Genomic DNA, 16,595 nt, shown 5'->3' on the forward strand with positions numbered 1-16,595 from the left:
CAATTCTCCCTACTGATGTCATTTTTTTGTTTATATTTTCTTTTTGTCAAAAAAAAAAAATATGAGTGAGCACTACGTCATCCCTGTCTAACTTGAAAGTAAGAACTTGGCAAACAGGTTAAAAAGCTTTTGCAGTGAATGGACAAAAATTACACCATCAAGATGGTTAGGAGAGTGGAAATACATTTTGGACAGCAGTAAGTGATTTTAAACGACCTTCTGGGTTTTTCAAAGTGTTAGTGGGCATTCATTTTTCTAAAAAACAGATGCTGGTGACTCAAATGAGCGGGGGCGATTTGACGATTCTAGGTCATGATCGATCTTGAAAGCTTCCAGTATCTACTTTTTAGGCAAATTTTATAGATTGTGGTATTTAAAATCCACTTAATTCTGTTTCCAAACTTTATATAACATTGTTGACGACAACGACAAAGGTGAAGAAGAAGAGGATTAGAAGAAGAATTTTGAGTAGAAGTAGTAGAGGAAGAAGAAAGGGAATTATTAAAAGAAGATGAAGAAGAAGAAGAAGAAGAAAAGGAATAAGAAGAAGACTAAAGGGAATTATTAAAAGGAAGAAGAAGAAGACATAAGGGAATTAAGGAAGAAGAAGTAGAAGAAGAAGAAGAAGAAGAAGAAGAAGATGATGAAAGGAAATTATTAAAAGGAAGAAGAAGAAAAAGGAGAAGACGAAAGGGAATTACTAAAGGAAAAAGAAGAAGAAAGGGAATTTTTAATGGAAGAAGAAGAGGAAGAAGAAGAAGAAAGGGAATTATTAAAGGAAGAAAAAGAGGAAGAAGAAGAAGAAGAAAGTGTTTCCAGCCTTCATGCTAAGCTAAGTGGCAGCTGGCTGCGGTGTTACAACAGACTGATAAGAGTGGTATCTCTCTTCTCAGATAAACATTTGTCTCTACTGTCACTGGTTTCATTTTTAAGGCATCACTGCATTCACTCAGACATTCATCTGAGGGCAAAAATGCCACAAGGAAATTACAGACGCTTAACCAAGCGAAAAAACACAAGACATTAATAAAATGACCCGTCAAATGGGAGACAAAGAGCTGACCTCGACAAACAATGAACTGGGTTGATGTACTTACAGCTGCATTATGAGGTACAGGTGGTTTGAGCTCTCGTAGATGTCCTCCAGAGCCACGATATTCTCATGCTTTATCCTGGAGGGGGAGAACAGAACACTCACTTTGCTTGCTGTCAGCCTGCGTTCATTTCAGCACAGGGCTCTAATGAGGTGCAATTAGCCTTTTCTTTCGTTGAAACGATGCCCTGCCAACTGAAAACAAAACGCTTTTTTTCTTTTTGCTTTCTGGTACAGCAGTTGTTTGGGCTAAGGGTGACAGTGTCTGTGTGTTCATGTGTGCACGTTCGAAAAAAGAACCTGGCAAAGTGTATGCTTCAAATGAGGGAGAAAACCTTTTGTGCGTGATGGAGAGAAGGGGGATTCTTAGAGGACGCTAATCAATGAGTCACGAAGCAGCAAACCCCCGTCAGCAGGAGCACCTGAAGAAAATAAAATACGACGGATCACGACGCTGGCAGCCTGTGTCCAGGCAACCAACAAGGTTTTAATATTGAAAAAAAAAACACCTCTGCGAGGAGATATGCAGATGACATAGTGTGTTCACAAGGGCAGGTGGCTGAAAAGGAAAAGGTGGGGGCGGAAGAGGAGGAGGTGGGAAGAGTCTCAAAGGACCAAACAACCTTCAGAACTTCATTTTCTTTTAAGTCCAGAGCGAAAAAGGTTGCAGTTTGAGGGCTTTTAGGCAAAACGGACCCAAGTGAGGACGAGAGGGAGAAAAATGGGTGATAAACAAGACTGAGAGAAAAAAAGGAGGAAGTCAAAGGATAGAAACTGTAACCAGGCAACTACACCCAACACCTGGCACGCTCGCTTCAACAGAGACTGATAACTGAGCTTCTCGGGGGAATTATCACCCATCAGGGCCTGGAGGAGGACGGACTGTCACCTGGTGTCAATGCAATCCTATCATACTCTGTGTAGCTCTGCGTGTGTGTGTGTACACACTGCAAGGAGCCAAAATGGTGGTTAGATGGGATTCGACAAGGAAGTCACTTAAGCCTGACAATCACTGTTAAATAAACTGAGTGGCACCAGCGTCCCAACTCTGAGTCATTACTCAGAGCGAAGGGGAAGCTTCCCAGAGGACGCTGCGCCATGGTAGACCCGTTCGAAAGTGCCGTTGTTCTTCTGCAAACTCCCTCATGGGCCCCGGTCACGTGGTACCCACCTCCTGAGCACGGCGATTTCATTTTCGATGCTCGTCTCCTTCCCCTTCAGCGCTTTTTTCGGGATACACTTGATTGCCACCATCTTTCCCGTGGCCTTCTCCCGAGCCATCACCACTTCAGAAAACGCACCGCTGCAAAAGACAGAAAGAGAAACATGTTAGTCTTGATGCTTCATATGCGCTCGGGCAATATTGACACAGAAAACCTGTCATCTGTGAGTAGATAGAGGGCACTCAGAGGCAGACAGGCCAGAGTACACAAACAGCATATTGTGAATATTGACTGAGAACTGGCAAAGTCCCTGACCATGGCCAGCAGCCTGCTGTGTTGGCTTACGCTCGGCACTCGCGTGCAGCCAAAAGCACAGCAAACACTTTTAAAACCTCTGAAAAACACCCATTTAGGACGGCAGAGAGCGTGTCTTCCTCGGCCATCTGTCTCCATACATGAGAGAGCCTTTTAAAAACAAATACAGAATTAAGGGAATATTTGCTCAAGCAATCTGTATCAGTTGCTATGATACCACAGTCAGTCCACCTTAATAAATCTGGCTGAGCAGGCAGCGTGATTGCTTTTTTCACCCTCCGTCTTCTTTTTTTTCATTACAGACCTTCAGAGGCACCTTTTTTCCCCTCGATGCTACCCTCAGCAGGGCTTCTGTAAAGATGTTAAAGAGGCGATGGATGATTTGAAACTCTTAGGTCACGTTCACTGAATGACAAACAACTGATATGATCTCAAATCAACTGAACTGTGCCACTTTACGAGACTGACAGAAGGTAGGAGGTTATAATGGAGGGACTAGCGCACGCCAAAACAAATAAAAAGCCCAATAAGAAGTTTACTGAATAACACGCCTATCAAAAACATAATATTTAGTTAAGATAATAAAAGATAATACAAGCAATACAAATATCTGGAATAACTGAATATGGCTTGCTTTGCATCAGGATAAGAAATAAAATAATAGACTGAGGTCACAGGACTGACATTTTCTGTGTTTTTGACCACTGTCCTGACCCCAGTTCACATATCATGGATCAGCTTGTCTGACTTCAGAAGTTTAGTTTTACATTAATATTCTCCCCTACAGTTCAGTGGTTCAAATTTTTCTTTCACTTTTCAATCATCAGTAAAGCTGAAATAGAGCTTTTTGTTTCAGCAACTTTGTACTCGTAGTTTCAAGACACAACGACAACTCAAAAGGCATTACCGCGACATATTGATAAAACAAACGCGCGTGAGAATTTTCTTTTCTGAAATGTTGTTGTGTTTTCTGAAATTAAATGTTGTTGCTTTGTCTGCTGTGGCGCGTTGTCTGAAATGTGGTCTTGTGGGATGTACAGTATGTCATTGTGTTCACATTCTCTGTTCTTCTTAAAATTTTATTTGTATTTTGACCCTCAGGGCCACCTTACATTTAGCTCAAAAGTGGGTTGACATGGGCAATACAATACTTTGAGCAACATATAGTATTATAGGCTACATCTTATTAGGGACATGTATACAGTATTTTTTCCTATATCTTACATACTCTTCACATCGGCCTTTGGATCAAGGTCAGTTTCTCAATACAGTTTGATTCAAATTCAAAGTGCAGTGTGCTCGTTGTTTTTTGGAGCATTTGCCAGAAGCCATTTCTGCGTGATGGCTTTCTTTCTCGCGGCCAAAATGCTTTTAAAAGAAATAGCCGTGCTTTGCCAGTGACATTCCTGTCATCCTGCAATGTTTCAGCCCACTTATAATGCAGCAAAAGAGCAATCAACTTATAATCCACTTATTTTCATTATCTCTGTACCAATCTCCTGCCAATAGGAAAAAAGGAGGACAAGCCCTTAAAATATGAAAATGGCAGCCATCTGTTTTTAACCACACAGCCTCCTGCATTTGTTTTCTCCCTCTCTCTGACATAGACCTTGTGTGCGAAATAAGTGTCGTCAGTCATACAAAAGTAAAACCAATGTGGAAAAATGCACCTTCAGTGATCCGTCGCCTCACAGAAAAGGAAGACATCAAAAGGTCTGTTATGTTCTCAAAGTGTAATCAGTTCCTCTCAACAGGCTCCAAACTCAGCACCACTCACTGCACTAAGTCCCACCGAGGCCATCAAATCCACGCTAATCCCTCGCTCCACCATCACGTGGCGGGGGATGGGGGTCAGTCGGCGCAGCGACACATAAAACACAGACTCTGCACAAACACACTACCTGGTCATAAAGCCCCGCCCCGGGTGTGATGAGGTGGAACGAGCCCGCTGCAGACAAACAGAAGTAAGTGGGCTCGGAGCATACGTCCTTCTGACTTTGACCTCGTTCTGACACATGATGTGGGACCATATGTAAATTCAAGGGCTTGTGTAAGTGAGGGAGTTGGAGGAGTGTTGTGGCACTATCTTCCCACCGCAGCTGTTGCCGTGAGGACAATGAGCATCATTTCTATTCAGCGCGTGCGACCACAGTCTCCACAGCTGTGTGGACATGAGGAGGAGAAAAGAAATTCCTCCGCCAACGAGCTGAGCCTGTGAAGCCGCCCTCTTGCAGGGCTTGTTTTCAGAGCACGCTTTCTGCAGCAGGTGACACACAATGCTGAAAACCACAGGAAACCCGTGAACTCACTGAGAGGGCGTTCAGAAACGTATGCAGCGCCATTTCTGCCACCCCCCCCCCCCCTTGCTCACCACATTGACAAGCAGCAACATCACTTCCTGTGAATGACAACATGACAGAATCCAAAAGCCTGTGACTTTCCTCGGCTCCGTCGACGCATGAGGCATGGCAAACTGTGTCACAGCCTCTAATAGAATTCAATCTTTTAATTCGAAATTTCACAGGAAAGAAAAGGTGCGATGTCTGCTGGAGACATGCATATGGTGATGATGCTGCCGCCCACGCACTGTTATCTGCACATATATACATGCAAACAAATATACCGTAACACATCCACAGCCATCACATATGACTCGGAAACAGTCAGTCGATCAAGAGAGCATTAATCAGCAACTATTTTGATTAGCGATTAATCGTTTCAAGCAAACGTTTTCTGGTTAGAGCTTTACAAATGTAAGAACTTGTTTTTTTTTGTATCTTTGACATATATTATAGAAAATAAATATCTGATGATAGTGGATAGTTGTGATGAAAGCTCCTCAGTACTATTCAAAAAGGTCTAATGTGCAGGATTTAGGTGCATTCATAAAAATAACAATGGTTGTGTTTTTGTTTGATACAGTCCAACATGGTGCACAGATGTGGAGAAGAAGTGGAACACTTTAATTACTGGTCACCATCATTGATTGGACCCAAACACTGAGGCATTTTTTAAGAAAGCCAGTCAGTAACTCACATTTGAAAAGGAATATGAGAGCCAGGTTGGAAGTATTTTTAATCATTTTTATATAACAGCTAGTTATGGCAACTTGAGTGCAAAGAGCAAGCTCTCCAAAACACAGCAGAGAAGGTGATTAGCAAATCACAAAAAAAAACTGTCATATTTTTGAGAGCGCTGTACACAGGAAGGTTAAACATAGGCTATAACTGCAGACGCCTGACACCTATTACACTCAGAGTCTGAGCTGCTTCCGTCCAGCCGTTGATTCTGGGTTCCTTGGCGCCAGCCTGGACATTCACAAGAAGTCTTTAATTCCACATGACAGACGGGCACTGAACACAAAATGGCTATACTATATTATAAGGAACAAACTGGCTCCAGAGAGGGCCTCTCCTGGTATTCAAGACATATTATGCTCATTTTTAGGAACATAATTATCATTTTTTGGTTACTACTAAATAGGTTTACATGTTTCAGTGCTCCAAAAAAAAACAAACATCAGTTTTCTCTCCTGCCTCGTTACAACCCCATCTCTCTCCTCTGATTGATCAGCTCACACATGCCTGACCCAGCACCAATAACAGCAACAACAACAGGGCAGCTGCACAAAATCAATTCTTACAGGTCTTACTAGCCGCACAATTTATCCAAATATGTGACATAGTGTGAGGTCACAAAGTCACAGACTTAAAAGCGAGACTATTGACAAGGCGTTTCAGGAGCAGTGTTTTCTTGGGGTGAGCGCCTACTTTTAAGCAGGTTACAACTAACCAACCAACCAAAAACCCCGAACATCACCCTTCACTAAAAACTCAAAGGCCCTTTCTAAAGTCAGCGTGGGTTTGTCCATTCTGGGCTACAGTAGAAAAATGGCGGTGCAACATGGTGGATTTTGTGGATTTTTGCCAATAGATCCCACTGAATCCCAATAACTCTGCCCATTGAACCTTTAACAACCAGTGTGCCTGATTACCATACATACTACCATACTGATTGCCCAACAAATTCTATTTCTCAAGATGAATATGATTGTATGGCTGCAAAATGTTTCTGACCCAGCGTCAGCTGACTTGCGCGCTTGAATAAATAATGTTGAGTTGAGTTGTAAAGTCTTCGTTCTCCCTCGTCACGGCTCTTGGACAACAGAATGAGCTGTGTGTGACAGTCTGCAGTCACACAACACCACCACACTGTGTGCAAGATGGCCGAGCCAAACCGGCTGACTAATGTGAAATGTGAACGTGGGCTGCTCTCTGTGTGAAACCCGCGGCTGATGCTGCAGATGCAAAAAAAAAAAAAGTCTTGTATCAAACAACCATCCAGAAACTTCTTTCAGGCTGCAACCTCAGCTGGACGGCCTGGGCGATTATGAAACGCCTCCTCGATGGAGGAAGTTCTTTTGATGGAGGGGGTGGGGGTCTCAGCGACCCAGGCTGGCTTATTGACTTTCACAGGCAGCGCATGTACTGTGGTGCTGCTGAGTAATCACACTGAATCATCTTGTGTAAGATGCATTACAGCAGGCCGTTATGCAACATATGGGATGTAAAAGTCAGGAATTGATAATCCAGGTAGAGCTACCGCCGGTGTTACCTGCTGTGTTCGAGTCAAAGTCACGGTGCAGTGAGACCTTTAACCAGAGACGTGACAAATGATACCATCTAGGCTTCCAAACATTCATCGTTAGATTGATGCATTACATTTGAGAAGGAATTTTAAGGTAGGTTAATAAAGTTTATTTAATATAGCAACAGATACTGGAGATTTCATGATAATCGTACATACATCTTATTGACTTATGACCAAATGTTCAGTATTTATTTAAGTGACATTATGTTAACAGATCCCAAAAGTCCATTTGACTTAATGTTTTGGTCGGGTTGCTTTTTCACAATCCATTTGTATTATTATTAAGAATTAAAAGTCATTGTTATGCTATAATAATATAATTTTGTCACTAGCATTAACATAGAATGACAAGATTATTGATATCGCAATTAATTCTGGGACAGTATATCGTACAGTAAAAGTAGTGACTATGGTTACAACAGTATGATATCAATATATATCACAGTATTACACAATTATTAGAATGATTAAAATCATCAGTTAGAAATACCCCTAACAAAATGACAACGAGGGTTTCTTGGATGAACAAAAGCTGTCCTGACAGATATGGAACTTGAAATATACTGTAAATATTATAATAACAATAATATGGTAGATGTCAGTATCGTGTATATGCAAGGTTTACCTTAAACTGTATATTGCTGCAACCCTGACATTTTTGTGACAATCTCTGAAGGATGACTCTTATATATTATTTTCTTTAATACAAGACCTCTCACATTTGGTAATACAAGTTATATTGGCTGCATTTAATTTTACAGTTACACAAAACACTTCATTTAGTGACACCATCTGTTCATCTGTGATTTGTCTACTTAAGAGTTTTGTAAATTAATGTGTCCACTGAGCAAAATTACTGAAAGAAATAACACGGTTTTCTTTCTGCCATATGCGTTACTCTCCTCGTTATATACCACCCTCTCCCCTCCAGGATCAGGTTTCTATGTTTGCTGTAAAGAATCTTTATGGGGGCAGCGGTGGAAGAAGTACTTAGATCTTAAATAAGGTAGATAGATAACAATGTAGAAATAGTCCATGACAGCTTGGCTAACACTGGTTTGTTTAAGGTTGATGCAAATATCAGTAGAATGAGTGTTAAGTCACAAGATTTCTTTTGAACATTGTTGGAAAATATGGAATAATGCAAGTACACAACTCAACAACTTTTAGTCACAAATGCTGATTGCTGTTTTGAGAGTAAATTAGGAATTTTAAGGTTTAGAGAGTTGATGAGACAAATCAAGAAAAGCACAACAAACTTTAAGTGTCTGTATTGAGCGACCTGGAAATGTGACTATCATCCAGTCATCCAGGACAGTCCTACATAGTAAACATTTAAGGAAATTCTGATGGACATTTTTAAGTATATTCTGACATTTCATAGACTGAAAGATTAGTCATTTAATTGAGAAAACAGATTAACTGATAATGGAAATAATCACAAGTGAAGTACCTTATAGTTCTCAAAATTCTACTTGACTTACTTCCATCTGCTACACAGGGTTAACATTATCAATCAACTTACGGATTTCCTCTCTGGTCCTTGGTGCGCCACTAGCCATAACTGGATTTCTGTCCTTTCAGGTAGTAACCAACATCAATCTGGAGCTGCAGAGTTAAATCAACGACACCAATATGACTAAAACGAAACCCAGCAGTTCTCACAGTATCAACAACTGAGGCTGGAAACCATTACCCAGCTGCACACTGGACCTGGGGCTACTTTCCAGGAATGTGCACTTTGTGTTCACCAGACTGTTGATCAAACAGGGAACGATGGTCAGTTTGCAGCCTGATAAGAACCGATGCCACTCACGAATAACTGGAAAGGAAAAATATCTACCGCTCGAGGGAAATGTTTGGCAGGAGCCTGTCTGAAGCCACAGATCAGCCCGTCAGAGAGAAGCTGAATTATTTTAATAAGGGTGATTACCGCCCTCCTGTGCTTTGATATGAGGTAGTCTGGTACACTTCACTCTCTGAGTGCAGTGGATAGTTCAGTGTGGCTCTGTGGGCATTCACTGTGCTGCGAGGGACATGAATACAAATAGAAGCCCAGAAAATTACAAAGCAGAAAACATTATGGTGAATTATTTGACTCTCCATCGTTACGGTCAATGACAAAGTCTCTCCTCCCACAGTAAATGCAGCTGGAGGACAGTGGTGTTGGTGGTGGAGGTGGGAAGTGGTAGTGTCTCCTTCAGAGGTAGCAACTAAAGACTTCCATCGTCCCAGTTGCCTAGCTGCCATTTTCACTGCATCAAGGACCCAACTAGTCTCTACACAAGCTGTGTGATCAATGCACGGAGGCAGTCACAGGAGAGCAGGGCTTTGTCTGAGCCAGGGTCGGTTTCAGATTTGATGTAGATGGCTGTTTATTCATCAATATCAAACTCTGAAAAGGGGATTTTTCCTCTCTTAAAGACAAGGCTCTTGGGAGTGAAAACTGACCTGAATGAGTCAGCTATAAGCTCTGTTTGGCCCTGCAGTGGTAGCAAACAGAGGACAACTTTGGCACTTAACACTGAGAAAGTGGCATTCAGGAAATACACGATAAAGCACTTAGAAGGGACTGGAAAGAATCATTTGTGGACTGTTGTCTAACCGTGACATTTCACTAGAAGGAATAAGAAATAAATAAGCATTCTTTGTGTTATTCACCTGAGGGGAATAAGCTGTGGAGCACAACCCACATCGATATATAACGATATATCAGCCAATATTCTTTTTCTCCTCCAGCCTAAACTGACATTTTAATGAGAATGTCTTCATTCAATTTGTTTTTAAAGCAGCCATCATGAATATTTTGTCAACAATGGATCGTATTGTGAAAGGGGGTCACCTACCGTGATGATCCAACAGAGAATTACCACCGGACTCTCAGCTCTACAGAGCTGTAAGCATCTTTCAGCTGACTGTTTAATAGGCTTGCCTCTGTAGTCTGTGTTCCCGGTGATACACTGTGTTCGGGCATACACCAATTATATAACTTGCCCACCGTTGTTCTACTTTTCTTTTATATCTGCACTTAGTTGGATAATGGACTGTACAATTCTAAAATGAAGGTGTCACGTGACAAGGGTGAGGACAGTTGACAGTATTTCAGATTTAAATCCAATCCCACTAAGGAACACGAGGGAAAAGGAGTTGGTTACTTCACTGAGAAGTTGGAAGTGTGCAGCCTGTTGCCTGCAGATCATCATCCAACAGCTCCTTCTTGTTATTACTCCCACAGACTGTATAAATCTACTCCCCGACATATTTCAAACTGATCAACTAATGCCAAAAATGGCCGCTGCTTTGTTCTGTAGACACATATTTGATTTAATTAGTGAGGGTGGTTTCTCGTAAAAAGCCCATCGTTATCAGTAAATAAGTACATTTTAGCTGTCCAGTGAAAAAGCTGAAAAAATTCATAGTAGGCTACCGGTCCAGCACCAAATGGAGGATCGAGCTGAACTCAGTGGAGATATTATTTCCTGCGAAAGAGCCAGATATTGTTTACAACAGTTGGTGGAAACCAAACTCGGAGCAAAAAGAGAGCAGATATTTGATTTGTAATCATCATGTGGACCACAGGTTTTTCTTTTTTTCAATAAACCACCTAAATAGAGTGATAAAAATATATCGATGATGAGCTAATATTGCCTGATATATCAGCTCATTCAATTGGGCTGCACCAATCTGATCACAGTATTAGTAGCCACTCTGATACTTACAGTATTAAGCAGATTAAGTAATTGGCGGTCCCTCTCTTTGTGTTGCCTTGGATTAAAATTACGATAAAGAGAGCCACGTACAGTGAAGTGAACAGATTTTGACTTTGGGGAAAACATGTTGAAGTGAGGAGCGGATCAATTGGATCCCTAAAAATCAAAACCTCAACACGTCCACTGTGAGAAACAACCTGCCGCACATCCCCATTGGGATCTCTGAAGGTGTCTGTGGTCGGGATACTTAATTTGCTTCCACAGAGTATCACCAGCTTAAGGGTCTGAAATTAGCTGCGAGGCAAGTGGCGGTGAGGAAGGAGGACTGGCTTCAGTGGCCAAGATCTCATTAGCTCCCAACAGCTATTGGAAGGCAACAAGTAAGGCAAAGCATTACCGACACCCGGCAGACTTCCTCCTCTCATACTCCTGTCCATATCTGATCAGTCATAATGTTCACACCTGACAGCCCGGCCTCCAGCTGTAGTTGAGATCAGAGCTTCTGTTTTTGTGTGATGGTTTAAATGCATACATTCTAATGCTTCAGAAAGCCAAACACCGCTGTGAGAACTGAACAATAACACGAACAACTGCATCTCTCGCAATCATTTTAGCTCAGAGGAGTCACCTTTGTGGTGTTTAAAAGTGGCAATACCACGATATTAAATACTGTGTTACAAGTAAAAATACATAAGTATTAGCAAATAAATCTACTCAAACTTACTACAAGTAACTTTTAACTGGTTATGAAACTGTCTTAATACTGATGCCTTAATATGACCTATATAAGCAAAGATACCATCAGCAAGAAGACTGGCTATTTCTACATAATCATAAGATTCCTGATGCCTGTCCCCAGGGTGAAAATGTCATTAAATAAAAACTGCTATTGAGGAGGGTTAAGGATGAATTCAAGGGTCTCAGTCTTGGTTAGGGGTCAGGAAAAGATCAGGCTATTTGTTCACCACACAAATACAGCTGGAAATGGAAGCTGTTGGAGGTGAAGCTAATTTACCTACTTTGGACCGATTAATATTTTCAACAAAAATATTGCGTCACATTTTATAAACAAACCACAAGGTTAGTGTGTCAAATCTAAATCTGCAGAGTGAGTAAACCATATATGTCAGTTATAAGTAGCGCAGTAGAGTGGAGTAGAAGCATAAACGAACAAAACGTGCCTGTAAATACTCAGGTGAAGTACCTCTAAATTGTACTTCTTGCAGGGGTAACAAGTCATACTTTGTTACTTTTACTAGCAGATTTAGTGAAACGAAGACGGAACGAGACGGAAAGTCTTAGGTGTGTGAACGTATCTGCAGAGACCGGCAGCCCTTGTCCTGTATTTTCTTATTTTGTTATTTCCGGGACCTACCCCAAAAAGTTGTTTTCGACATCCTCAGAATGGGATTGAACAGAAAACAATCTATCAGGTGTGTTTATGAGTCAACGGGACGAATCCTCCTGATGAACCTTTACGTTTAATAGTATTTGAAGTAAATGAATATGACATGAGGCTCAGTTAGCTATGCACAGAAAAGGCCAGTAGAAATGTCCTTTGCCTGTACTTTAACTTTACTTCAGTCTAAATATCTGCACTTCTACTTGAGTAAAGAACGTGTGTACTTTTGCCACCACTGACCTATAGTACTCGAGTAAATGTACTCCTACTGCTGAAATGAATGAGCTCAGTTTGGCACGCTGCAGACGGATGATCCCTTCTGGGCACTGATGGGGAAACCTGACGAGGACTTGACCTACAGTTAGAAGCGACAGGAGGAGGAGGTGGAGGAGGATAATCTACATCTCTTCCTCTGGCCAACAGTCTTTCCTTGTTCATTTTTAATCCTCAAGCAAAGCTGCAGTGCTGCTGGGCTTTTCTCCCCCGGGCAGCCTCCTGTGAACCCTGCTGTGCAGCAACAGGGCACTCCCTGATTAAGACACACAGGAACTAGTAAATGAGCCTTACTTAAAGTCGATCAGGACGAGGACGCACTGCGTGATGTGTAACAGGAGGGCCAAACTGTGACAAACTGGCCTCAAAGATGTGAGATGTGAGCTGTGGGCGAGGGATGTGTGTTCCTCCAACCTGGCCATTGTGTGTGTGGACAGTAAATCACTGATGATTCACTGGCGTTATTCAGAGGCTCTTCACACATAAATGAAAGCTTTCTGGAAATCAGAACAGCCTCCAGGTAGGAACGTCTCACTGTTGAGTACAACGGCTGAAGTGCTGTGAAGTGAATCACCAATCGGTATATGACAATTTGATGTTGCTCCTCGGGGGGGAGGGCTGCAGTCACGCTGAGCGGCACCGAGAGAGGATGATGAAGACGGCCTAGAAGATTATTCAAGACGAGGTTGCATATATTACAACAGCAAACCGCTGTGTGTCTGTTTTATCATATGAATGACCAGCTCGGAGGCAATTTTTGCTCAGCTTGACACCAAGTCTGAGTCCAAATTAAGAAAGAAAAAAACATATTTCCCCCGAGACACACAGCTCTCCTCCCCTGAAAACAAACATCATTAAATTCCTCTCAGTAAAAGGGAGGATGGACGCGTCTTCAGGGGACAAAAACCATCAACAAAACAAGTCAAATCGATCCCGGGAAGAGACTCGCCTCTCATAAAAGCACAGCCTGGCTCTGACCCGTTTCCTTAAGGTCTCCCATTCAGGGGGAACACTTTGTCACTCTGTCTGTGGCATAACTTATTCAAAGAAAAGACATGAAGTCAGGCAGCACTAACAGCGGCCCAAAATAAACTCTGGAATTCGTCTGCTCTGGGGTGCAGGGGGCAGGAGAAAAACTTGAACCGGAGTGGTCCCAGAACGACAAGTCTTTAATCGGGCTGTAAGCCCAGACATACTGTTTCTGAAGTCGGATCTGTGTGAGGACGAGAGGGAAGAGACTGAAGGGGGAGCACATCGCAGATGGTCACAGACTTTTGGGTGATTTTAGTGGTTTGTGTACGCAAACAGGGCCCTGCTGTCTTTCACAGGAGTTGACATGTTGTACAAAATAAATAAATGGCTGCCTGCACTGAGCTGCATGGATGATCCCTGGGAGGAGGAGGAGGAGGACGAGGAGGAGGAAGAAGAATAAAAAACATGCTGCAGTAGTTTCTGAATGAACTGTGACATAACAAGGGAGCATCACGCGTGTCTGACTTCACACATTATTGTGTCTCATGAAGCATTATTTCCACTCCCTGCACAATTAACACATGATGATGCTCCTGCTGGGTGGATTTCAGTTCAAAGGGCCCTTCTCTGTCTGTGTCTCTGTGTCTGTCTGTGTCTCTGTGTCTGTATCTCTGTTTGTATCTCTGTCTGTATCTCTGTGTCCTTATCTCTGTCTGTGTCTCTGTGTCTGTATCTCTGTCTGTGTCTCTGTCTGTATCTCTCTGTCTGTATCTCTGTGTCTGTATCGCTGTGTCTGTATCTCTGTCTGTGTCTCTGTCTGTATCTGTCTGTATCTCTGTGTCTGTATCTCTGTCTGTATCTCTGTCTGTATCTCTGTGTCTCTGTCTGTATCTCTGTCTGTATCTCTGTGTCTCTGTCTGTATCTCTGTCTGTATCTCTGTGTCTGTATCTCTGTGTCTGTGTCTGTATCTCTGTGTCTGTATCTCTGTCTGTGTCTCCGTCTGTATCTGTGTCTGTATCTCTGTCTGTGTCTCTGTCTGTATCTCTGTGTCTGTGTCTGTATCTCTGTGTCTCTATGTCTGTATCTCTGTGTCTGTCTGTATCTGTATCTCTGTGTCTGTGTCTGCATCTGTGTCTCTGTATCTCTGTCACCATGAGCAATTCTCAAGTCAATTCAACCACACCAGCTGTCAGTCTGCCTTCATTTCCGTTCAAACAACACAATGTGTCATTGTCACCTCATGTTAAATGACTGAGTGCAAAGTTTTCTAGTCGCCTACACACACATACACACACACACACACACACAACAAGGGCTGTGTGTCGCTATTGTTACTCACGTCCCAAGGACTTCCTTGAAGTCAAAGATCTTCTTGATGTCCTCGACGTGCTTTTTCCAAGATCCATCGCTGGACTCGCCGTTTTCTTTCGCCATTTCTCACCAGGGGTTGGGGTGGGAAGCAGAAGAAGAAGAAGAAGAAGAAGAAGAAGAGACGCTGCTGGAGGATCAGCACCACCGCCACAGACGTCTAACACACAAAAGAAAAAAGAAAAAGAAAAAGTAGTGCACTTCTGTTTTTCGCCAGGGGCTTCCTGGCTGCTCGTCAGCGCAGACTATCTCGCTTCCTCAGCCCAATGAGGGGAGGTATGTCCTACCCCCGAGAGGTTATTTGACTAATCTGTTTGACGTAGCGGATCCCGACACTGAGCTTCCCCACTGTTCAGACACACTGTGGAGGGGGAAACACACAGGCTCTCCCTCCTCCTCCTCCTCCTCCTCCTCCTCCTCTTCTTCTGTCTCCTCTGCCTCCTCCCGCTGCTGCTCTCCGGCCGGGATCCAGTCAGTGTCAGGGCGGGCGGCGATGCGGTGATCCTGGGTCGGAGGAGGACAGTTGGCAGTCTCGCATCCGAGCCGCTGTGGCACCGAGTCACACATCGACCGACAGACCGACAGACCGCCCTGTGGTTGTTATAGCAATAGGAGGAGTGGGAGGTTGCTGCTCCCTCCCGCCTTCCTATCTGACAGCGTGCAACATCGAGACATCCGAAGTGTTCGCATTGCACCAAATCCCCGTCCCGGTTCGAACTCCGCCGGACCCATCAGTGTCAGGGTGTCTCTCATGTTCATGTTTGTTTGTCTTTTTTATTATTTTTTTAACCAAGTTTGAGGCTGGATGCTCCACAGCAGGTGCTTTCATTTTGAGATTCAACAGCAGGGGCGAAGCTAGGACGCAAGGGGGCCTCGTGCGGCCAAGGGTCACCTGCAGTGCATGAGGCCAAGTTGAGTCCTAGCTCCATGTTTGGACTGTTTTACTATTTAACAGCTAAATTAACATGCACCATGGCTGCAACGAAGGCTCACCTTTGTGTGTTTGTTCACACTGAACCGAGCATCGCCGACATAACGCCGCTCCAGTGTGTCGATTCACACAGCGTGCCGGCGTTGTGAAACCGAAAGAAGCGTGATGGTAGATATTGTAACGCAAAAATGTCTCCGCTGATTGTTTAGAATCACATGGATGCTCATGTTATGATGTGTTGTGATCGAGATCCTGACCCACCACGCGTCATGGAAAGTGACAAATAGATGTTTTTAGTACATAATCGCCATCAGTAAATAGCAGACCCTGTCCCGCTCTCACCCACAGAGAGGAATGTTTTATTCCAGGGGGAATTCACAGCGACCTTCCCTCATTATTGTGGATTTTTTTGTTCTACATAAGTCAAAGACAGAATCAGTAGGACAGTTGGGATGACAGCTACTTTACCACGTTTTAATTCGGAAATGTTTTCCTCATGTAAGTTGCCAAATCCACCACCTGCTACCACATTACTGTTGTTCGGTCTTGTAACTTTGCTTTGTGGGTTGAAGTGTGGGACGTTTCTCTTTTATTTGATGATTGAAGGATCTGTTAAGCTGTCAGACTGAACGCCATCAGACTGCCACACTCCTGTCCCACGCTGGTAGCTTGAATTTACACACAGATGTCGTCTCGCGGCTCAGTTATCACCTCCAC

The 16,595-nt window shown here is 43.1% G+C and overlaps 1 protein-coding gene across 2 annotated transcripts in view; it reads right to left on the reverse strand.

The window, feature by feature from the left end:
• Nucleotides 1-15,684, reverse strand: part of camk1db (calcium/calmodulin-dependent protein kinase 1Db) — a 25,841-nt gene extending 10,157 nt beyond the window's left edge. Inside the window, exons 1-3 of one of the 2 annotated variants that reach the window (XM_030426019.1) lie at nt 14,919-15,684; nt 2,265-2,396; nt 1,098-1,172 (exon numbers count right to left, since the gene is read on the reverse strand). In XM_030426019.1, the coding sequence (XP_030281879.1) occupies nt 1,098-1,172; nt 2,265-2,396; nt 14,919-15,013 (302 nt within the window). In that variant the 5' untranslated portion in view covers nt 15,014-15,684. Of the gene's footprint in view, nt 1-1,097; nt 1,173-2,264; nt 2,397-8,746; nt 8,766-14,918 lie in introns of those variants that run through there. The other variant, XM_030426020.1, reaches the window with a different exon arrangement.
• Nucleotides 15,685-16,595: the final 911 nt, after the last annotated feature.

Source organism: Sparus aurata, chromosome 8 (assembly GCF_900880675.1).
Source record: "Sparus aurata chromosome 8, fSpaAur1.1, whole genome shotgun sequence".
NCBI lineage: Eukaryota > Metazoa > Chordata > Actinopteri > Spariformes > Sparidae > Sparus > Sparus aurata.